Source organism: Hemicordylus capensis, chromosome 4 (genome assembly GCF_027244095.1).
Source record: "Hemicordylus capensis ecotype Gifberg chromosome 4, rHemCap1.1.pri, whole genome shotgun sequence".
Taxonomy (NCBI): domain Eukaryota; kingdom Metazoa; phylum Chordata; class Lepidosauria; order Squamata; family Cordylidae; genus Hemicordylus; species Hemicordylus capensis.
The window spans coordinates 251,929,879-251,952,839 of NC_069660.1; the positions used below are offsets into that span (position 1 = coordinate 251,929,879).

At 43.8% G+C, this 22,961-nt stretch overlaps 2 protein-coding genes across 5 annotated transcripts in view; one reads left to right on the plus strand and one right to left on the minus strand.

Moving 5' to 3' along the window:
• The first annotated feature begins 1,092 nt into the window (after window positions 1–1,092).
• Window positions 1,093–3,816, plus strand: CATSPERD (cation channel sperm associated auxiliary subunit delta). The gene has a single exon (XM_053242488.1). The coding sequence runs from the start codon at window positions 1,234–1,236 to the stop codon at window positions 3,610–3,612; it is 2,379 nt and encodes a 792-aa protein (XP_053098463.1). The 5' UTR covers window positions 1,093–1,233; the 3' UTR covers window positions 3,613–3,816.
• A 7,413-nt stretch (window positions 3,817–11,229) lies between these two features.
• The window catches only part of TRAPPC8 (trafficking protein particle complex subunit 8), an 86,870-nt gene continuing 75,138 nt past the window's right edge, over window positions 11,230–22,961 (minus strand). For all 4 annotated transcript variants that reach the window (XM_053245682.1, XM_053245685.1, XM_053245684.1 and 1 more), the window contains 3 exons: window positions 22,102–22,247; window positions 20,909–20,998; window positions 11,230–12,237 (listed from right to left, as the gene is read on the minus strand). In XM_053245682.1, the coding sequence (XP_053101657.1) occupies window positions 12,003–12,237; window positions 20,909–20,998; window positions 22,102–22,247 (471 nt within the window). In that variant the 3' untranslated portion in view covers window positions 11,230–12,002. The remainder of the gene's footprint in view (window positions 12,238–20,908; window positions 20,999–22,101; window positions 22,248–22,961) is intronic.

The window sequence follows — 22,961 nt, forward strand, 5'->3', positions numbered from 1 at the left end:
CCCGAAGCAGCTACAGAGAAGGCCCGCCTCTGAGTCACCACCAGACAAACCGGTGGTAACTGGAGACGGACCTCCTTTGATGACCTTAATGTGTGGTGGGGATCATGCAGAAGAAGGCGCTCTCTAAGATAACTCAGACCTAAGCCATACAGGGCTTAAAAGGTAATAAACAGCACTTTTCCCTTTTAATAATAGGGTTGCAGCCTGGGTTGCGCCCGCCTCGGGCTCTCTGAGCACTGGTCAAGTGTTCCCCGCCTCTACATTCTTGGGCCATTACTGGCAGTACTAATATGAACTCTGGGGGAGAGGTTTGCACCCACCCACGGGGCATTTTTCAGCTTTTCTTTATTCCTCCTATCTTGTGCTGAATGGGGATAGGATCCTGAGTATGTTAGGTTGATGTTAAACCAGCACAGAAGTAACCTAACTGAACTAGATAAAAAGATTGCCTGGCCTGAAGTGTACCATCTTCAGAAGTGTCTGTATTTGCTGCAGTCTTTAACGCAGTAATGTAAAATGTGCAACATCATAACCAGCATGGTGTAGTGTTTCAACAACGAGAAGTGTGTTGGACCTGAACTGGGGAGACCCGAGTTCAACTCCCCACTCAGTCATGACTCACTGGGTGACTCTGGGGCAGTCACTTATCTCTCAGCCTAACCTACCTCACAGGGTTGTTGTGAGGTTAAACATAACCATGTACAGCACTCCAGGCTCCTTAGAGAAAAAGCGAGATATAAATGTATACATAAATAACCAGCTTTAAATGCCTCGCTTTTCTCATTATACTAAATACCAGAATGGTTGAAGGTAGCAAACTGCAGGATTTCCCCCTTCCATTGTATGTTCATGGGTAAAATAGGGGTTCTAATTTACATGAGTGACTGTGAATATGAAACTGATGGGGAGGAGTTATTCCAGATTAATCAGCTGAGAATAAGGATGTGATCTCACATGCATGTGTGTGTGTGTGTGTGTGTGTGTGTAGGTGTAGAACAGCAGCACAGTTGTTTCCTTGCTAGAAGCATCTCTTCCGTCACCAGTTAACCGGGAATGAGATTGCGGCCCAAGGGAATGTCATGTGACAGCCCCTTCCGTAACCCTCCCCCGTCCAACTGCCTCTCAGAACTTTCTGTCAGAACAGCAGTTGGAGTCTGGGACCCAGCAGAACTTTGAAAGCAGTTCAGCTAACACGCGGTCTGTTAATCCACACGTTATCATTCGCTAAAAAGAATGATTCGGCCAACCGCATTGTGGAAGGCAAGCAACTGTATAGTCTTGGTAGTGACGTTTTTGCTGTGTCTGTCTAGAGCGAATGGTGGCCCCTGGCCCTGCAGTGATGAGCAAATGGTTCATTCCACTAGCTCCTTCCATTCAAAGGTGGTATTAGTGGGCAATCCACTCTCTTACATCAACCCAGACCCTATTCTAATACAGCACCCTTGCATAGAATATTATTTAGAAGACAAGCCTCCAGCCATATACCTTGGGGAAAAGGTTTTCCTCAGCTTAGATGGATTTGGGAGTAGCCTTTTGCCACTGACCATCCCAAACGTCTTGGTGCCCTCACCTGCTGTTGTCAGCAGTGCTGTCTTTGTGGTAAACAGTCGATTGCTGTTTGTGATAAATGGAAAAGTCTATATATATTTCTACACAATAGGGCAAGGCTGGATGATGCCAAAGGGGATTGATAGGCCTGTGACTGAGATCACAAATATAGACTGCTGCTATGCTGCAGATGACCCCCGCTGTAACAGAACCAGTGAAACAGTTATAGCTTACAACACTGGGAATCCAGCTTATTACAGCAGTGTGTTCTTCTCAAAGGATGGGGGCTACACTTTTACCATGGTAACCGTTATCGGTGATGGCAATGTGATTGGTATCTATAACTTTGTTTCCTTGTCACAACTTGCACTTCTCCTCAATAAGACTAGGGATGATAAGAAAAATGCTTATTTCTCTTACGGAGGCGCAGCATACATGGAAAGTCGCAAGGGCGCACCATTCTGCCTGGAACCCTGTGAAAATGAGACGGTGGTGAGCCTAATTCCCCCAGGCCTGAGAGGTTTTATTGTTCTTTGGACAAAAGATTCATTCATGTTCTCCTTCAACAATGGCTTGACAACAGACCGTATCACTGTGCATCCTACAGCCAACTATACTAACAAGACTCTCCCTATGCATGGCAAAGGCCTTTGTAATGTGGCTGTTGGCAAAACTGAGATTGCAGCCCTCACCAAAAACCTGAAGCTTTTTTATGGAACCTTGGACATAGTCTCCACACAAATGGTATTCATTGCGGAGAAAGAGAGCGGTACGGATACTCGTTGTGATGCACTAGTGTTTGAGAAAACTGGAATGCTTACCATCCTCCAACCTGTTCCCAGCACTGGAACCAGTTTTTACAGTTTTCAAAAATGTATCATCAACATACAGTCCAGGCTCATGAAACTGCGGCCACCACTGAAGCCCTGTCCTGTAGAGATCCTCAGTGGCGATTTCCATAACAAAATGTATTATATTGATATGAAAGAGAAGCTTTATTTTAATGTCACGTTTGTACCCAAACCAGGCACAGGGGCCTTCCCATATGTGACTGTAAGCAATCCACATGTGCTGGCATTCCAAGCACGACTTATGCAGGATGGTTATACCTATGACGGAAATACAAAATACAACTTACAAATTACAATGTTACAGCAGCAGTTCACAGACATGGCTCATGCCAAGTTTCAGGATGACTTTTATGAAGGCAGATTGTCTACCATTACTGTGGACATCTACAACAAAGGCATATTCTGCATTGACATGCATCCATTAACAGCACTAATTGCCATAGACTGCCCACCTACTAAACATATAAGACTTTATAAAAATATAACAGCATGCACCAAAGGCCTCTTTTATCAGTATGTGCTCCATACAAATTTCACGTATAAAATTCCACGGAAGGAATACGATCCAAAGTTCCTTAATAGAATAGATTTATCTCAGGGGGACCTTAATGTTTCCTATAATTATGAACTTCTGGGATGCCCTATACTCTTATATTATGACAGCCCATGGCTTCCAGTTTTTGAACTATGGGAAGATAATGAATTTGTGGAATTTGTTTCTGCTGACTTTGTCCTATTTGAAATAAATGGAAAACATACTTATGATTATGTCCTAACTGAAACAGGTGCTAATTGTATTTCAAGACCTCAGAACTGGGTCACAGCAATAAAAAACGATGTTGAAGGCGACCCACATCATGCATGGAACAGATATAATTATGAGAGTTGCAAGGAGCACGGAGGTAATGATTCTTTACCATCAGATTCAAGGAAGTATCAAGTCCTAAACATTAATGAAAAAAATGGAATACAATTTCAACAGTATAATGGAATGTATATCTTTAAAGCCACTGTTGTAGATACGTTATATAGCTACTGTGAATTAACTACTACTTTCAGTGTATATGTGTATGGTGCCATCCCACCTTCTGAGATCAATCCTGGTAAGACACTAACTAGTTTTCTAGTTCTTATATTTGGTACAATTCTTGCAGTATACTACTTTCCTAAATTACTGAAGGAAAATGCAAAAATGAAATCACTTTGGACTTAATATTTTAGACATAATATTACTGTACTAAAAGAAATTGATCCAAGGTTAGTTTAAGAATCCTTTAGAGTATTAGCATTGAAGACAAATATTGTTTGGATTGTGTGACTGCTTTATTTTCAAGGCACCTCCTTTAATTTATTACCAATATGGTCAACTAACATTTACCTTGTTAAAACAGCATTTATTAAATATGTATGCTTGACACATTCATTTCTATTCTGTTCTTTAAAACCTGGAATTGTAATTCTGTTTTAGGGCCAGTTTGAAGCCGTTACATTTGCTACAGGAGCATTGGTATCTTTCTGTAGACATGCTGCAACCAAACTCCACGGAACTGTGGCCAGTTGTGGCTAGAGATGTGCATGGAACCAGGTGAGGGTGGTTCGAAGGCGGGGGGTGCATCTTTAAGGGCGGGAGAGGGTTCACTTACCCCCTTCCTCTGCTTTCTCCCTGCCGGTGCTCTGTTTACTTAAAGTCCATTGGGGCAGCAGCGTACCTCCCTGCCGCCCTGTTTAATGGAAGTATCCATTAACTGGAAGTATCCAACGTGCTTGCACCTGCCGGGCACGCACACATTGTGCACCCGTGCCTGCTCTGTGTGTGCACACGCCCATTCCCAGTGTGTGCAGGCATGTTGGATACTTCAGGTTAGTTCTGGTAAAGGGGCAACAGGGTGGCAGGGAGGTACGCTGCTGCCCCGATGGACTTTTAAGAAAATGGAGCTCCGAAAGGGAGAAAGCGGAGGGGGGGGGAAGTGCACCCTCCCCCACCCTTAAAGATGCACACCCCACCTTCAAACTAGCAGAACTGCCCACTGTTCAAATTGGTTTGGAGGCCCATAAAGGGCCTCCAAACTGGTTCTGTGCAGATCCCTAGTTGTGGCTCTCTTGCACTTATCCCTGTGTTTCTACACAGGATCATGCTTACCCTTCACAATATTCTCTAGGAGGTGACACAGATGCTCAAATCCAACTAGGAGACATACACATGCAGAAGCAGGCCTGTGGATATCCATCTCAAGCTGGATGTGGACCTATGCACCCAGAAATCCTTGTTTGTGTGTGGTTCCTTGCTCAACCCAGCTGCCAAGGCAAAGCACACATAGTCCTGTTAGAAAATCAGTGACAGCACCAATCACCTGCACTAGTACCTACTGCCCAACAGCTGATTTGCAGTATTGCCTATTGCTTGGCACAGCTGCACATGCTAGATTAAGGTCATGGCAATAACTACCACAAAAAAGGGTGGATTAATCCAAAGTATATGTTCCAGTGAGTCGTCGTCGTCATCATCATCATCATCATCATCATCATCCTTTATTACAGTCATAGACCAGCATAAAAATAAAAGTTAGAGAATACAAGTAAATAAAAGTGGAAATGGAAGGTAGTTACATATGCAATGATGCATATTAACATTAAAAGAACTAATAGTACTTAAAATGTATGAGGGTGTTAAAAATGCAAATGCTAAAAGTACTAAAATACTAAAAAATGTAAATGCATATAATAATAAATAATAATAATACTATTACTATGTTTAAAATTCATAAAAATGCATAAAAGACATTAAAAGGAGACATAAAATAGAGTTAAAAAACACAATATAATAGAGCTAAAAAATTCAGAGTAAAAATTATATTGAACGTTAACAATTACAGAATCAAATCAGGGCTAAAAAGGCTCAGAGCCTGCCATCCGCCGATGGATGCTGATCGCAGCCGCACAGTATCTGGCAATGCTATAAGTTATGGTAGGCTTAAGGTCAGAGAGTATCATGGAATTGTAGAACTGTCTCAGATGTCCCAGAAACTTGCTTAACAGTGGAAGAATGAGAGAGGCACGAATGTCTCTATAGAACGAGCAGTATAGGAGGACATGCTCAGTAGTTTCAATCTGCCCTGAGCCAAAGGGGCATAGACGGTCTGCAAATGGGATCCTTCTATAGCGGCCTTCTAGCACTGCTGAGTGGAGGCCATGGCAGTGAGCCAAGGTGAATGCCCTTCTGTGGTTTGGGACTTCCAATTGATTGAGATATGCTGCAGGAAAAGCAGAATATCTAAGCCCGTCACTGATTTAAAATTTTGGGACACTGCTGAGATCAGTTTGGCACTCAATGTCTGTAATGTGCTGCTTGATGGTTGCTTTTGCCTGATCATAGCCCATGGTGAGCAAGGTCAGGAGGGAGAGGCCTAGTGTAGCCATTTTGGCCTCAGTTGTCTGTATCCAACTGGAATGGTAGTCGTCACGTAGGGTTAGGGGGCAAAGCCAATTGGGAGAGAGGATAATCTGAGCCAATAACAAAGAGTGGTCGACCACACCCTGGCCTCAATCTTGATGAGGCCTGTCTCCAGTCACAGAGTGGCATTGGAGACACATCTCAAAACACAGAACACTGCCCTCAGGAATTTAGACTGTACCCGTTCCAGAGTCGCAATGTTGGGAAAGGGGCCCAACTGAGCACCACAGAGGAGTTGAGCTAGTGGCTTGGCTTTGAACAGTTCAAGTGCTGCGGGTAGATAATGACCTCCTCTTGTCCATAGGTATCGAAGAATAGCAAAGGAACTTTTCTGGGCATTTAAAGCCACGTGTTCTCCATAGGCTTTTCTAAAGCCGCCAGAGTGGAAAACTACTCCCAAGTACTTTAAATGGGCAATTTGCTCAATCATATGACGTTTAATTCTCCAAGAGTAGATCTTGGGCCTCCTGGCAAAGGCCATAATTTTAGTTTTGTGATAGTTAATTTCGAGGTGATCCTCCTTACAGTGCAGCAACAAGGCCCTCAGTGCTCTTCTAAGGCCGATGGGGGTCCTTGAGAGGATGGCTGCATCATCTGCATATAACAGGATGGCAGTGTGTCTCCCAATGAGTTTTGGAGGGTGGAAATCTGGGTTGCTGAACTGGCCCACCACAGAATTAATATAAAAGTTAAATAGAAGTGGGGTGCCAATACCTTAAGTGGCACAGTGAGGAAATGCTTGACTAACAAGCAGAAGGTTGCCGGTTCGAATCCCCATGGGTACTATATTGGGCAGCAGCTATATCTTTCAATATAGAAAAATGATGAAAGGTATCATCTCATACTGAGCAGGAGGCGGCCATGGCAAACCACTCCTGTATTCTACCAAAGAAAACCACAGGGCTCTGTGGGCACCAGGAGTCAAAATCGACTCAATGACACACTTTACCTTTACCTTTATATGTTCCAGTGCGACTATTATATGATTCTTACTTATTCAGAATGCTAGAAATATTACTTAAATTTTTAGAAAAGCAAATTAATCCTTTGGGGAAAAAGGATTGAAATACTTTTTACATGCAGATATCCAATTGTAACATAGATAATTAAATGCAGAATAGGAATTTATTTTTCTAGTAGTGACTGCAACTATTATAGTGATTTTGTCATCTGTGTAAATATCTCATATTCTTTCCAATTTCCATCCTTCAGAAGAGTTTTCGCATTATGTGAATGACATGGTTGCTACCGAGATTCCCAAATCAATTGTAGGAGAACCACCACTTGAGAAACAGGAGCTGCTTACATTTTGTGGTTTATTAGGTTTCACAGAAGTGCTTAGAGTTCTGATCTTTTCCCCAGAAATAAAATTTCTTCTTCTTCTTCTGGAAAGCTCTCCAGTAGCCTCAAAAGGCAGACACACAATTTGAGTGGGTAGAGAAGACTAGCAGTTCTTAACATCAGCTTGGGTATATGCCTTAATTTTCACCCCATATTTAGAAATACTGTAATCGAGTTGTCCTCCCCTCAACCAAGCATCCTTTTACCTCCCAGCAATACTTCCTCTCTTTTAGAGAAAGGAGCAATTTGATACCTACCAGACCAAGGGGTTGATTGAAGATGGCGAGATGGAGTGATCAAAATCCTGCCAGTCTCCCTGCAATGGCTTTTTTTTTTTTTAAAGTTATGCTCAGATGATGTTAGATTATCCCTGTGTTAAAGAATTGGTTACCCGAAATGGTTGTTTGCACCTTGGTGTTCCTGTGGAGTCTTACATAGGCCTACTAGCTATCATACTAAGGTAGCAGTGTAAATAACTCTCGATTGAAATGAACTCTGGAGAAGTACTTACCCCGCTGCAGTATCTGATCTGGTCTGCATATCTAGCAGGGCTCTTCACTTTTTTTCAAAGCAAGGGCTGCTGTCACCGACCTGCCTCGGGGCACAGTCCCCTCTTTTTGAGGTGGGGTCAGAGATACTACCAAATGTTCAGGGGGCCTTCTTCCTGCCCACCACCCTGCCAAGCCCTTAGCTTGCCAAGGCCCTACTAACCACCCGCCACTGTGCAATGCAGGCCAGTGTAAGCCCCACTTGGTGCAGGCCCCAGCTCCTGGCTTTGCTACTCTCTCTAATTTCTGCTTTCCCTCCTGTTGATGCCGCCATTATTCCCCTGCCAGTTTGCACAGCCACAAGTGACCAAATGAGTCCTCCTCACACGTGAGAGGAAAGGGTGCATCCATCCCCTAATTGGGCAATGCGACTGCCATTTTCTGGTTTGGTCTGCAGGGTAGTAAGGAGATTGATGTGCCCTTTCCTTTCACTTGGGTGTGAGGGGGAAAGGGCTCGTTCAGCCACTTACTACAGGAGTGAACTGGCCAGGAAGTGGCCCCACCATCAGCAGGTGAGGAGGAGAAGCACAAGAGAGAATGGCAGCTGCAGTGGGGGTGGGGTGAGAGACTGTGCGAGTGCAGTGCCCCAGCAGCAGTGGTGGTGGTGACAGGAGCAGGAGAGAATATGAGTAGGGTGGCCGCAGCAGCAGGACGAGAGAGTGCGCATGCATATGGCCGTAGCAGGAAGGGGTTGGGAGAGATATTGCAATGGCCACAACAGCAGTGGCCAAGGGAGCTAGAGACAAGAGGGGTAAGGGGAGTGGTGAGGGAGGGAACGCCAGTGGGGTCTGTTTGGGCCGCCACTGGTCCATGTGATGAAGTACCGTGATAAAGTGTTTCACAAGTTCAAATGAAATTAATGGTGTTGCTTTGCACATCTCCAGTGCAGGAATGCCATCTAATTACTACAGAGCATGGAATACACTCACAGTTCCAAAAAGTCACCTTAAGTGTCACAGCAGGGAAATGCTTGACTAACAAGCAGAAGGTTGCTGGTTCAAATCCCCGCTGCTACTATATCGGGCAGCAGCAATATAGGAAGATGCTGAAACGCATCGTCTCATACTGTGTGGGGAGGAGGCAATCGTAAACTCCTCCTGTAGCCTATTAAAGGAAACCACAGAGCTCTGTGGGTAGGGGTGTGCATGGAACCGTCTGGCCCAGTTTGGTCCGGCCCCCCATCAACCCCTCCCTGGTCCGGTCCGTTTTCCGGACCGGTTCGTGAATTTTTTTATTTTATTTTTTTTTAATTAAAACTTTAAAGTACCTTTGTCCCATTTGGGGGGCTTGCTGAGGCCGGCGGGGGGGGGGGGCAGGTACCCTCTCCCCCCCGCCGGCCTTCTTCATCACAGCCGCAGCTGGGTAAATGAACATTTTCGGCCCTTTTGGGCCTCCATAGGAGCGCGCAGCCACTGGCCGCGGCGGTGATGAAGAAGGCCGGCAGGGGTAGAGGGAACCCGTGCGGGAAACACACACCCCTCGCGGCCTCAGCAAGCCCCCCAAACAGGCTAAAGGTACTTTTAAAATAATTTAATTTTTTTTTAAACCAAAAAATTCACAGATCAGACCGGGCGGTCCAGTTCTAGTCCAATGGAACCGGGGGGTGGGGTGGGGGTGGTTTGGTTCGACCCTGGACCAGTCCGCCCATCTCTATCTGTGGGTGCCAGGAGTAGAAATCAACTTGATGGCACACTTTACCTTTACCAACAAGCAGGGAACTTTATCACCTTGTACTGCCCATAGAGTGTCTCGTCGCTTCAAAAGTCTCTGAGCAGATTACAAATTGAAAAGACAATCTGTAGGTAGAATGACTTGGCTCCTCTGCTGGAAAGTTATGAAAGTTAGTGAAAAAGTGGTGTCAGGAAGATGGAGGAGAAGGGAAATGCGTTGCAACACTCATGGAAAGGAGGCTATTGCTTTGTGGCTGGAGAAGGTTGCTTTTACGGGCTGTTTAGGGAACCTGGCTGCAGGTATTCCCCTTGCTTCTTCCTTGTGCCCTCATACAAATACCTAGCATTTCAATAATGCTTTAGAGCAGTGATTCTCAAACTTGGGTCCTCAGGTGTTAATGGACTTCAACTCCCATAATCCCCAACCAAAGGCCACTGAGGCTGGGGATTATGGGAGTTGAAGTCCAATAACACCTGAGGACCCAAGTTTGAGAATCCCTGCTTTAGAGTGTTGTAAGTTACCTCAGCTATTCTGATCACCACACTAGAGGGCAAGTCTGGATAATACTAATTATAATTCCATATTGCTGATTGGAGCCAAATATCATGATGGGTTTAAAGCAGAGATTCTCAACGTGTAGGTCCCCAGATGTAATTGGACTTCAACTCCCATAATTCCCAACCAAAGGCCACTGGGGCTGGGGATTATGGGAGTTGAAGTCCAATAACATCTGGGGACCCACACATTGAGAAACCCTGGTTTAAAGTTACCAAGTGATTTACTTGTCAGAGCACGTTATTTCCTAGTTCACACAAGTTGCCAAGTATCAACTTGCTACTGGCGTGGTTCAGACAATCCAACAAACCATAACTTACTGAAGCACGGATGAGCTGCAGTTTGATCCACTATTTGCTTATTACATTTATATACCTCCCCTTTGGGATGGTTCTATGCAGTTTACAACAAGGAATGCACCAGACAAAAGCAAAGCTTCCTGGTGTGTTAACACCATTTTCACACTTTCCAGTGACCTTCAAACTCAGAAACTGGTTTAAACAGTCCCAACAAAATGGGATATCAAACCATGATATCACAGGAGATTGTGGGAAGTTACTTGATGTGGGCAAGTAACTAACTGGGAAGCTTTGCATTTAAAGACGCATGCTAGGAGAAGAGGAAATGGGGATGTACAGGCTTGTTGACTCATTCCTGCTCCAAAATATGGTTTGTTGGATTGCCTGAGCCAGGCTATTATATTAATAGCAAATGGTACTTTATGCTGGAACACAGGAAGCTGCCATATACTGAGTCAGACCATTTGTCTATCTAGCTCAGTATTGTCTTCAGAGGCTGGCAGTGGCTTCTCCCAGTTTGCAGGCAGGAACGTGAAACCTTCTGCTCTTCCCAGAGTGCTGGCTCCATCCCCTGAGGGGAGTATCTTACAGTGCTCATACTTCTAGTCTCCCTTTCATATGCAACCAGGGCAGACCTTGCTTAGCTAAGGGGACAAGTCATGCTTGCTACCACAAGACCAGCTCTCTTTTTAATAAATATAAAAAATGCACTCTAGTCAGAATGATTGGGACAAAATGCTACTGATTGGAACAAAGTGCTACTGGACAGCATCAACAATACCCACTTGAGCAATGTGTGCCAGAAGGTGACACCTTCCCCACCAGTGTTCCCTCTAACAGGGAATCCCAGATGTTTTTGACTACAACTCCCAGAATTCCCAGCCAAAGGCCACTGCTCACTTCATGTAAACAGGCACCTACCATAACTACTTCTGTCATTTCAAAAACATCATAAAACAAACAAGTACAGCGAATATGGTGCACATTTTATTCTATTTACAGTACATTTGTTATAAATATAATACATTTCTTGAAAAGCTTAATTAACTGGTAATTTACTTTTTAAACAGATCAACTGAGTTGTTATAATTACATAATAAAGTGTATGAGATTAAATGACAAAACCTGTCATGGTTGTGAATAGTGCATTTTGCTGAGATGAATGAGAAAATATTCAAACTGGTTTCAAAAGTTTTAGATTATTAAGGAGAGTTATATGCAGTTTGCAGTAGGACTGTCTATCAGAACATGAAAAAAGTCCCAACTTAACTTTTAAAAAGTGAAAATGAAAAACTGGGTAGGATTTATATTTTATACTCTATTGAACTTCACAGAAAATGTAATTAACAGATGGCTTGAGACCAAAAAAGCCAACAAGAGTCTTCGTCCTAAATTGCTTCCTAATACAGCCACAAATATTAACACATGCTGTAAGGTTTTATCAGCAATAAAGCTGCATTTTTACAGGGTCAAAGATATACAAAGATTTCCCAAATCTGTTATGAGTCTTAATGTTTTATTGTATTTCTGCTTATTTTATGAAATACTTTTTTAAAATAAAAAAACTTTCAGTCCAATGTGTCCAGCATTATGAAACAGAAGTAGACAAGTAGTTGTGATGTATTATTTTATCTATATCTTTCTAACTGATCAAGATTGTAGATCCAAAGAAATGCAGTAAATAACAGTACTTAGAATTTTCTTCTCTTTTTGGTTTTTAAAATAATCCTGCAGCAAGTCAAATGTTATTGATGATGATCAGTGCTGGCATTGAGTTCTGTTGACTTGTTTCAAACAAAGTAACCTGGTCTGAAAGTTTGGCAAATACTCGTGGGGTTCCAAGGTTATAAACTCCTGTATGAACAAAACAGGCCCTTAACCGCAGGCTCGACACCTCTTGGCTTTTCAGCTGAAGTTTGTACTGTGTTTGTCCAAGCCAGGTAAAAGAGCCATGGATTTCAAGTGTTTCAGGACTGGAAACAGAAGGCACAAGTGTTACATTTCTCCTGATTATGCCCAAAAGCATTAGTACAAGGCAGTAGAGAAGTGCATGAACTAGTTTGTACACTCCCGGGAGGGCGGGTGGTGGTGTGTGTTTTAAGGCAGGGATCCTCAACGTTGGGCTCCCAGATGTTCTTGGACCAACTCCCATAATCCCCAACCAAAGGACACTGGGGCTTGGGATTATGGGAGTTGAAGTCCACTAACATCTGGGGGCCCAACGTTGAGGATCCCTGCTTTAAGGGACAGGGAAGGCGCTGCCTACCTGTCAGCCCCCCGGCCTGCTGATTCCCCCTGCCGGCACTCTCCAAAAAAGCAGATGTATTGGGCTGCAGCATTAATGCTTGCAGCCCCAATCAGTGTTGCCATGCACGGACGTTGGCCATGAACGTGGTGAGACTGATAGGGGCTGCAAGCAGGAACGGTGCAGCCCAGTGCTCCTGCTTTTTTGGAGAGCACTGGCAGGTGGAAAGCGGCGGGGTGGGGGCTGACAGGTAGGCAGCGCCTTCCCTGTAGGCAAAGCCACCCCCCGCCCCCGCTCTTTGAACCGACTCAAATGCCGGGGACCGAACCAGTTCGGCGCTCCAGGAAGGGAGCACCAAACAGGTTCCTTGCACATCCCTACAAGGCACGGCTGTGTGAAGTTTGGTGGCAGAATTGGGGGCTGAATTGACAGGCTAATTCAGTTTGAATTGGTCCAAGCTGAAGTGTTATCCAGTTTGGGCTGAATCCTACCAATCTGGGCTCAATTCAACTGCTTCAAATTCTCCCCTGTGTTCCTACTGTCCCAACCCCTGCATACTTACTGGGCATGGACAGACAGACCGGCTTTAATTTTATTTTCCTCCCAGTGCAGCAAGAGAGCAGCAAATTGTGCTACTTGACTTTGAAAAAGACATTCCTGGAAGACTTCTTCTTTCCCCACAGTCCTGAGAAAGGTGCAGTGTATTTGAGGAACTGTTGTGGTTTTTTTCCCCGCGGGGGGGGGGGGGGCGAGAGAAGGGAATCACTGCTCCCTTGCTATACTAAAAGTATAAAGTAAAGCCAGTCTGTCTCCTGCATATGCCCAGAGCCTTGGCCCCAGATCATAGCGACCACTTCGAACTGGGCTGTAGGGAAGCAGGACCACCACTCCCAGAGTGCTGAATTAAACTGGGGCTCTTCTGAAGCACTGTGCCCACCTCCCAACTGAATCAATGGTACTTTGCCCAGTCTACAATGCCCCAAGAACTTCATGAAAGCATATCAGTATAAATAAAACAGATTACAGTCAGAAAGAGAATGCAAGCCAGTCATTTATTTGCAACACAAGGTATTTATATTTAACTTAATTCACAGTTTTAAAAGCAGAAGCTGCTGCAAGCACCACCAGGATCAGGAGCATGGTGGAAGGGCTGGAGTAGATGAAAATCCCCATTCCCTCCTGGCTGCTATTTGCGTCAGGAAAAAAGCAATTACTCTGGTAACAATGGCAGATTTCCTTCTGAGACAAAAGAGCAGCCACTGTGGAAGGAGCATTTTTGTCTGGGCCATGGCATGGGTAGTAAAGGGCTAAAACCTCATCATCACAATCCAGATCACCTCCCATGCCTATTTTCACTGTGAAAAAACACACACAGCAGGCAATGACATGACTGCTGTAAATATCTAGTTTGATCCTAAAGAATTGCTAAGTACTCAGTTGGCCTGATCCAACAAAGATGTTCCATGTGCGGAAACCTCGGGTTGCTTACCAATAACTGAAGTTCTTCTAGTGGGCACCTGTACCTTCACACTAATGGGCTCCAGGCATGTGTGGAGACCCCTTCGGGAATGTTCCAAGCTCTTAGTGCTCTCTAAGTTTAGGTGGGAAGCCCCTCTCTTACAGTGCCACATATAGGGATGTGCCTCTCCCGCTCCTCAATTATGGAGTCCACCACCACAACCTGCAGCGGATAGGTGGGGAGGGTGTGTGAAGGTACAGCTGACCACTAGAAGCATTTCAGTTACAGGTAAGCAACCCGAGGTTCTTTGTTTTGGTCCCTGTACTTCACACTAATGGGTATATAACAAGCTGACATCCCTGGAGAAGGATGCAGGTGAGAACTTCATGCAAAGATTAATTGTAGCACCATTCCTCCAAAGGCAGCATCCTGACAGGCTCACACCTCCAAGGCATCATAATTTAATTTAAAATAAATATTTTTATCATGGCGTATAAACAAAAACAGCTGAGGCCCAAGTCGCAGCCTTGCAGATTAATTCAATGGGAACATCTCTGTCAAAGGCTGTGGAAGTGGCTTGCGCTTACATTGAGTGTTCCTGCACAAACAATGGAAGCTGATGACCTACAAGTTGGTTTGATGGTGGCAACTATCCATCAAGAAACAGATTGCACAGATGTTCTGTTTCCTTGCTGTAGAATGCCATACATCACACACCACAAATAGACAATTGGTCCATCTGAAGGAAGCAGTGCATCAATGTAAAAGGCTAGGGTCCATCGAACATCTAGGGTGTGAAGCTTACTTTCTGCTAGTGATGAAGGATTTGGGAAGAAAACCAGCAACCAGGATGTTCTGTGATCTGTGGAACTCTGACATGACCTCAGGGAGAAATTGAACATCTGTTCATAGAACCACCTTCTCTTTATGAACAATCAGGTAAAAGTAGTCCTTTCTTAAATCCCTGAGTTCGCCTACCCAGCAAGTTGAGGTGATGGCCACCAGGAAGACTGTTTTCAGCATCATGAGTCAAGTATTGCAGGTCATCATTGGCTCAAAGGGTTTGTCCATAAGTCTGGACAGGACCAAATGCAAGTCCCAAGATGCAGAGATCTTAGGGATGTCTGGGTGAAGGTTGTTGAGACCCTTCAGGAAGCAATTGATCACAGGGATTGGAAAAAAAATTAAGGGGCCCTGTACTGGAGACCTGTAAGCTGCTATTACTGCCAGGTGGACATGGACAGAGAACATATTGTGTCCCAAGTGTTTGAGGAGTAGTAGGTGCAATAAAATCAAAGGTACGGGGACATGTGCTGAGGAAACTCCCTTGTTCCCTTGTATAACTGGTAAAACACTTCACTTTGTAGGACCTAATTGTTGTTTCCTTGCATTATGCTGTCAAGACATCCTGCAGTCTGTGGGTCATGCAGTTGGAGCCTCCATGCGATGAAGCGTAACGCGCAGACATCCGGATGAAGAAAAATCCCTCTTTTTTGAGAGAGCATGGATTTGTGGAATGGCAGACAAAGCTAAGTGTTGTCTGAGAAGTGCAAAAGGTGAAACCAGTGGCCACCACGGGGTTATTAGGATGCAGTATGCTTTGTCTTTTCTGATTTTCTGTGAGATGAAATCAATGGAATCAATGGAACTGGTGGAAATATTTAGAGGTAGCATGAGCTCCAATATATTGCAAAGGCGACTCCCATTGAATTAGAGCCGATGCCCACGCTTGAGCAATACAGGGGACACAGTGTATTCTCTGCCATGGTGAAGATATCTATTATAGGTGTGCTGCAACTGTGAAAGACACCTCAGATGACCTCGGGGTTTAGAGAGGGTAAGTGTTCTGCTCAGGTGGTCTACTCTGACATTGTTTTCTCCTTACGCATGTATGGCAGAGAGAAACGTTGTGAAGTGTTGCCCAGTTCCAAATTGTAATGGACAGGTATAAGAGGGCATAGGATCCCTGACAGTTTGTGTACACTTCTGTTGTGGTGTTGTCTGTGAGGATTTGGATCCTGGACCCTTGTAGTACCAGGAGAAAAGCTCGTAGTGCCTTGAACATCGTCAAAAGCTCCAGATAGTTTATATGGTGTGATGCTTCTCATTGTGCCCACCTGCTGTTTGATGGGGACCACAGTGGTTACCCCCCCAGCTGAAGTTTGAGGTGTCAATGGTAATGGATGTCCAAGATGTAGGTGTTACATAATGAATGTACGCTTCAATAGGGATCACAATCTTCTGTACTGAGGCGACTGGTATTGAAGTGACGAGGACTGCTTCTAGATCTGCGGCCGCAGGTGCTGCTATTGTAGTGCACCGGATAATATCCCGGGTGGCTGTCATATCTTTGCTCACAGAAGCCTTCCCTGTCATCTATAGCATAACAATTGTCAAAAAAATAGCCACACTTGTCCCAAGAATAGGAAGGGGAACGGTGCCTCCTCTTGCGTTGGTACCAATTGTAAGAGCTCAGCAAACACCCCTCTTCTGAGGATCTCTCAGGGAAGTATTCTGGCAGGTCCTCAAGGTCTGATGCCACATATTCATCATTTGGGAGGAGGGAACCTGAGGAACAGGGATGCTATTGCTCCACATGCCTGTGGAGTGTGTTGTGATGGCGGGGTCTGTAGCAAAAGGAGTTGTCACAGTACCGGAGAGCTTGTTTTGATACCAATGGTGGATCCCAAAGGTCTCAGATTTTTGAAGGATGTGCCCTGAAAATTGCTGCAAGGGCTGCTGTGCCATGTTTTATGCTGTTGAGATCGAAGCAGCTAGATAGTGCTTCTTTTTCTTCTTAGGTAGATCTATCTCTGGCTGAAGATTTTTCTTCATTTTTTTTTTGCAAGTGCCGACGTTCCCACCATGGGCTACGTTTAGAGGTAGTGCAGTGGGTACTGAAAACCCTGTTGCTCCTGAAGGAGCACGAGTGGACTGAACAGAGATATTTGATACTGTGGTGGTAGGTATTGTAGGAGGTTGTGACAAATTCCCTGTCCCAGTCGCATCAGTCAGATATTCTATGGGAACCAATTTAGGGGATGTAGAGGCCATCTGTGTGGGTGGAAGGAGAGCTTGTTCCCACAAGAAAGCTCTTAATCTAGAGACTCTGTTATGCTGTGCTTGACAGGGGAATTTTTGACAATATAGGCAAGTCTCTATAATCCGGGATTCCCCCCACAACACAGAAGACAATACTGGTGCTCTCTGAAAATGGGATTTTAGTGCAACAACCTCTGCATCTCTTAAAAATAATTTTACTGGACATACACCCCCAAGGGGTGTGGGAGGAAAAGGGCGGGGGGACCAAATAACAAAACACGCTATAAGGAACAGCAAAACAAGATACTGAAATAGGAATACACAAAATAAAAAAAGAAGGGTAATACCATAATGAGGGAAAGAAAAAAGAAAAACAAGAGTGAGAGACAAAGTCTCACAAAGCTAAACATTCTCTAAATGGTTGAGGTTGAAAACACAGTGGACAATGAAAAACTGAGGAGTGGGAGAGTAGGGATATGCACAAGCCATTTGTGCAGCCACTGCCAGGGTGGAGAGTGGTTCCCTTAAAAACAGGTAAGGAGTTCCTTACCTGCTCACCACCGCACAGTCACTTTCCTACTGGTAGCACCTGCTCTCTCAAAGGCTGTGTGCGGCTGCAGCGCTCTTCCCTGCAGCCCCCACATGGTGTCAGCATGCGCACCAGCCATGTGCGTGCTGATGCTGCACAGAGGCTTCAGGGAACCTTTGAGAGAGTGGGCGCCGCCACCAGAAAAGCGGCTGGGCGGAGGCAAGCAGGTTAAGGAAATTACTCCCCGCCCTGCCGATTCGAATGCCAGCACCTTCCCAGAGGATGCACTGAACCAGCTCATGCACATCCCTACGGGAGAGGCACATTTCCATATGTAGCACTAGGGGGAGAGGGAATTCCTACATTAACTTAGAGAGCATTAGTAGCTTGGAACGTTCCCATATAGGTCTCCATGCATGCACTGAGCCCATTAGCGTGAAGTACAGGACCATGACGAAGAATACATCTTCTTGTATGGATTGCTTTTTCTATCTACTGCTGTAACATGAGGAACTAGAGCAGGGATCCTCAACGTTGGGCCCCCAGATGTTCTTGGACTTCAACTCCCATAATCCCCAGGCCCAGTGGCCTTTGGCTGGGGATTATGGGAGCTGAAGTCCAAGAACATCTGGGGGCCCAATGCTGAGGATCCCTGAACTAGAGGACCAAGCATCCATACTTGTTTATATGTGTGTGTTGGTTAAAATCAGGGGAATGAGTCCATGCAGCAGCTTAATCTCAACAGGTGATTAGTGCTATCACAGCCAATAGAACTGATAACCAACTGCCACTGGGCAAAGAGGCATCTTTTAAGATGGTGGCTCTTATGTTTAGCAAGGCAATAGCAACTGTCCCTGTTAATCCCTGCACAGCATCCTTTCCGGTGGCTGTTATTTTGAACCCTTTAGAGCTACAGAACCATCTTTCCATTTCTTTTGCTACTACTTTGACTCCTGTTGAAAAGCAGTATACACATATTCTAAATAAATGATCTACATACCACAAGAGCATCTCTGAATTAGGTTTTAGGGAGATAATCCTCCTCCTATTTACTCCCTCGGGAGTAAATGGAATATGGTGTATTGGAACAAAATAATGAGCTGCTTGTGCTCCAAGATTATAGAACTGCTTCAGTGAGAACTGCGCTGGTCATATGCACTGTTTAGCATTTAAACACCAGCAACCTCATCCTGAATACACTATTTATTTTATTTATTGTTTATTTATTTAGAGTATTTTGCACACTGCCCCAAACTCATGTCTCTGGGCACTTTAGAACAAACAAAACAAATTAAAATAGAAATCAAAACATTAAAGCAGTTTAAAACCACAATTCTAGTTAAAAAGCTTGGGTGAATAAATTCATCTTAAGAGACTTTTAAAAAAAACTGTCAGAGATGGGGAGGCTCTTATTTTGGCAGGAAGCACATTCTAAAGCCCTGGGGCAGCCTATCCCTGAGTAGCCAACAGATGAACTGGTGGCAACTGCAGATGGACCTCTCCAGATGATCTCACTGGGCAGCAGGGCTCATAGTGAAGACCACATTCTCTTAAATAACCAGGGCCTAAGCTGTTTAGGGCTTTACAGGTTATAATCAGCACTTTGCCCAGAAACATATTGGCAGCTTGTGTCGTTCTTTTAATATGGGAGTAGTGTGGCCTATTTGAGATAACCCAGAGACCAACTGGGCTGCCACATTTTGCACCAATTGCAGTTTACAGACTATGTTCAAAGGCAGCCCCACATAGAGCACATTGCGTAATCAAGCCCCACATAGAGAGCACTGCATAATCAAGTCTAGAAGTTACCAGCATATACAGATCCTCCTGTTCTGGATGAGGTTGCACTCCCCATAAAGGATCAGGTGCATAGCCTGGGAGTGTTTCTGGACTCAGGCCTCACACTGGTTTCCAAGGTTGAGGCTATGGCCAGGAGTGCCTTCTATCAATTTCGGTTGATACAACAGCTACATCCATTCCTTGAAGATAATGATCTCAGAACTGTGGTGCACTCTCTGATAACCTCTAGGCTTAACTATTGTAATGCACTCTACATGGAGCTGCCTTTGTACATAGTTTGGAAACTTCAGTTGGTCCAAAATGCAGCAGCTATATTGGTCTCCATGGTTTCTTGGAGATACCTGTTTTAAAACAATTACATTGGCTGCCGATAGGTTTCCTGTTAAAATACAGAGTGCTGGTAATTACCTTTAAAGCCCTAAATGGCTTACAATCGGGTTATCTGGGAGAGTGCCTTCTTCTGCATGATCCCCACTGCACGTTAAGATCATCGAGAGAGGTCTGTCTCCGGATGCCACTAGCTCATCTGACTTGGGAATGGGCCTTTTCTGCAGTCGCTCCTGGGCTATGGAATGCACTCCCTATAGACATTCGTGGTTTAACACCTTTATCAGCCTTTAAAATAGATCTTAAGACACATATTTTTGGCCAGGCTTTTAGTTATCTTTGAATATTTTAAATTGTTTTAACCATGTGTCTTATTTTGTTTTTGTTGCATTTATTTTTGTGAACCACCTAGAGCCTTTGAGGTCAGGCAGTATATAAATTAAATAAATAATAATATACACTGCTGTTTTGAGGCTGTTTATCTCGAGAAACAGACGTAGCTGAAGTATCAGCTAAAGGTGATCGAAAGGACCTCTGGCCACTGTCCCAACTTGAGACACCAGAGAGACATTTGGATCCAAAAGCTATCCCAGATTGTGTACCTATTCCTTCTGGGGGAGTGTAACCCTGTCCAGGACAGGAATGTCAAAGTTGTCTCCTGAGTGCCAACCCCGCACATTATGTACCTCCATCTTATGTAGATTCAGTCTCAGTTTGTTATCTCTCATCCAGCCCATCAATGCCTCCAGACAGGCATTTAGGAAGAGTATGCCTCTGCCTGATGATGCTGACATGGAGAAACAGATTTGGCTGTCAACAGCATACTGATAACACCCTGCACCAAATTTCCTGATGAGCTCTCCCAGTGGTTTCATGTAGATGTTTAAAAGCATTGGAGACAGTATGGAGTCCTGTGGGACTCCATACAAAAGTTCTGTTTTTGAAGAGCAATGATCTCCATGTGACACCATCTAGAATCTGCCCGAAAGGTAGGAATGGAACCAGTGCAAAGCAGTGTCTTCCACTCCCAACTCTCTCAGATGGCCCAGAAGGATACTATGATTGATAGCATCAAAAGCCACTGAGAAATCCACCAGCCTGCACGCAGATTTGCATTAGTGGAAGGGCACGTTGCAGTGGGCCGGGGAGGGGTAGAAGAAGACTAGTAGAAGTTGGGTAAAGGCAAGAAGAGCCTTGTTTTGTTTACTTCATTAATTTAAAGTTTTAGTTTTAGAAAGTTACCTTGTTGTTTTGTGTCGCAAATCAATGATCACATCAACATCGGCCTGAGAGCAATTTGAAAGTAGAAGAGTGACTGGTACTATACAAAGGCTGCAAAAGAAAAAGAATGATTATCAATTTTGCCCTGAATTCTTATGATTCTGGATCAGCTGCAGAATACACCATTTACCATGGACTGTTCTAGATAGTAATGTAGCAAGAATGAATTATTCTGTCATACGTTCTGTTTGCAACAAGGAGTTACTTGCACTTTACTCTTGTTTTTCACCTTACATCGTTTGCCTTTAGATCATGAGTGACACCTTAGGACTGTTAAAGGAATTTTTCTCTAACTGAGGTAGGAAAGGGTAGCAGAAAATGTTAGACAAATTAAAAGTCAATGAGCAAACAGCTAGAGGAAACTCAAAGTAATTTCAGAGTTTAACTGAGATACAATCTAACACTTTGTGCTAAACATTATCTCTTTCTTTCCCAACAGCAGTCAAGTTAGGTGTTGTTCTACATAGGTAAATTCTCCTTTGTGCAATGTTCAGCAGCAAATGGGATTTCTTCCCATATTCTCTTCATGTAAAAACAACATGGGCCTAAACACCTTTTAATTATGTTCCCCAAACCATGACCTAGGCATATATAATTGCATTTGCCCACACACATCCCTTGTTACCTTTAGTTTTCAAGGTGTTTTTATGGGGTGGGTTGGCTTTTGGTACTCTGTAAGGCATTATTTACATGACGGCACTATGTAAAATAGTAAATAACGCGCCTGCACCACTATGGTAAGAATCATACTGTCAACATGTGATCAAGTTAAGAGTTTATTGTATGTCTTTCAGCTCTATTTTAGTGGGCAAATGTGCGAAATCCTCTTGAACTACTACAGAAATGTTTTGTAGTCATAGTTAATTGTCAGAGATGTGTTTTGGGAGGTATACAAATACATTAAATAAAAATAAATAAATAAAATAAAAGTTAGGAGGATGTAGAAAAGCCTTTGTGGGTGCAATTGTTTAAAGAAATAAGATAAAAATTAAAATTATTATTTTCAGAACTTGCTATTTCTTCCCTTCATCCTTAGTAGTGCTGCACTCAATAGCTGTTTCATTTAAAAATAGTAGATTTTTCAATATCTAAATATCTTAAATGCTTATAATATCTAAAGCTCTTAAAATAAAAACCAAAAAAAACCTTCAAACCTTTTCTGATGAAATGAATGATTAAACGTTTCTGGATAATGAAGACTGGTTTTGATAAGATTGGAAAGCTGATCCAAAGATGGTCTTGAAGGTACTGAAGTGCTTTCTGATCGAAAGAAATTTAGGAGACCCATCTCCGGTGACTCCTGGAACACAGAATTGTTTAGGAAACACAACACACAAAGCACTCAGAACTGTACAAGTGAGGGATTTTACCTAGATACATGTAAAATGAAAATCTGTTCATAGGTGGTTCTTAGAACCAAATGCAGAAGAAATGGTAGACTAGTGGTAGAACTATGGCCTAGTTCTTAGTAAGAGGATAAGCACATGTTTGGGTTGTACTGCTCCAGACTGCAGGGGCTCATATGACTAAATCTTTCTCCATTAAAACAAATCCTTTCAAACAGAAAACTAGATGTTTTCTAGCTTTGCCTCCAACATGCTCAACTCTCTGTGTAGGAGCATTCTATTATTCAAGTTCTTACTTGCATAGCTTCATGTCAATCAGAACTAGTCTCAAGATACATACAGAAAACAGCCCCGCTTCATTGCATCATGTAAAATAGTAACACAGACAGGACACTACATTAGCATTAACAGATTATGAAGTAAGTGCAGTACTAGAAAAGCTCAAAACACTTTCATGGTAAACTCTTTGCAGTTTAGTTATTATGACCCCCCCCAAAAAGGAAGCATATTTAGACAAGTATGGTTAAGTTTTAAAGAGCAAGATACTAAGTATCAACACTGAAAACATTCATAGGTGAATGGAAATCCTCTGTGGAATCCCATATTTTTATGTGGAATTCAACAGGAAGGGGATCTGACCACAGTGACTAGACAGGTTAATTTGGTAC

Bases quoted from the DNA above. Each gene is read 5' to 3' on its own strand.
- CATSPERD (XM_053242488.1), top strand. From the start codon at position 1,234: ATGATTCGGCCAACCGCATTGTGGAAGGCAAGCAACTGTATAGTCTTG.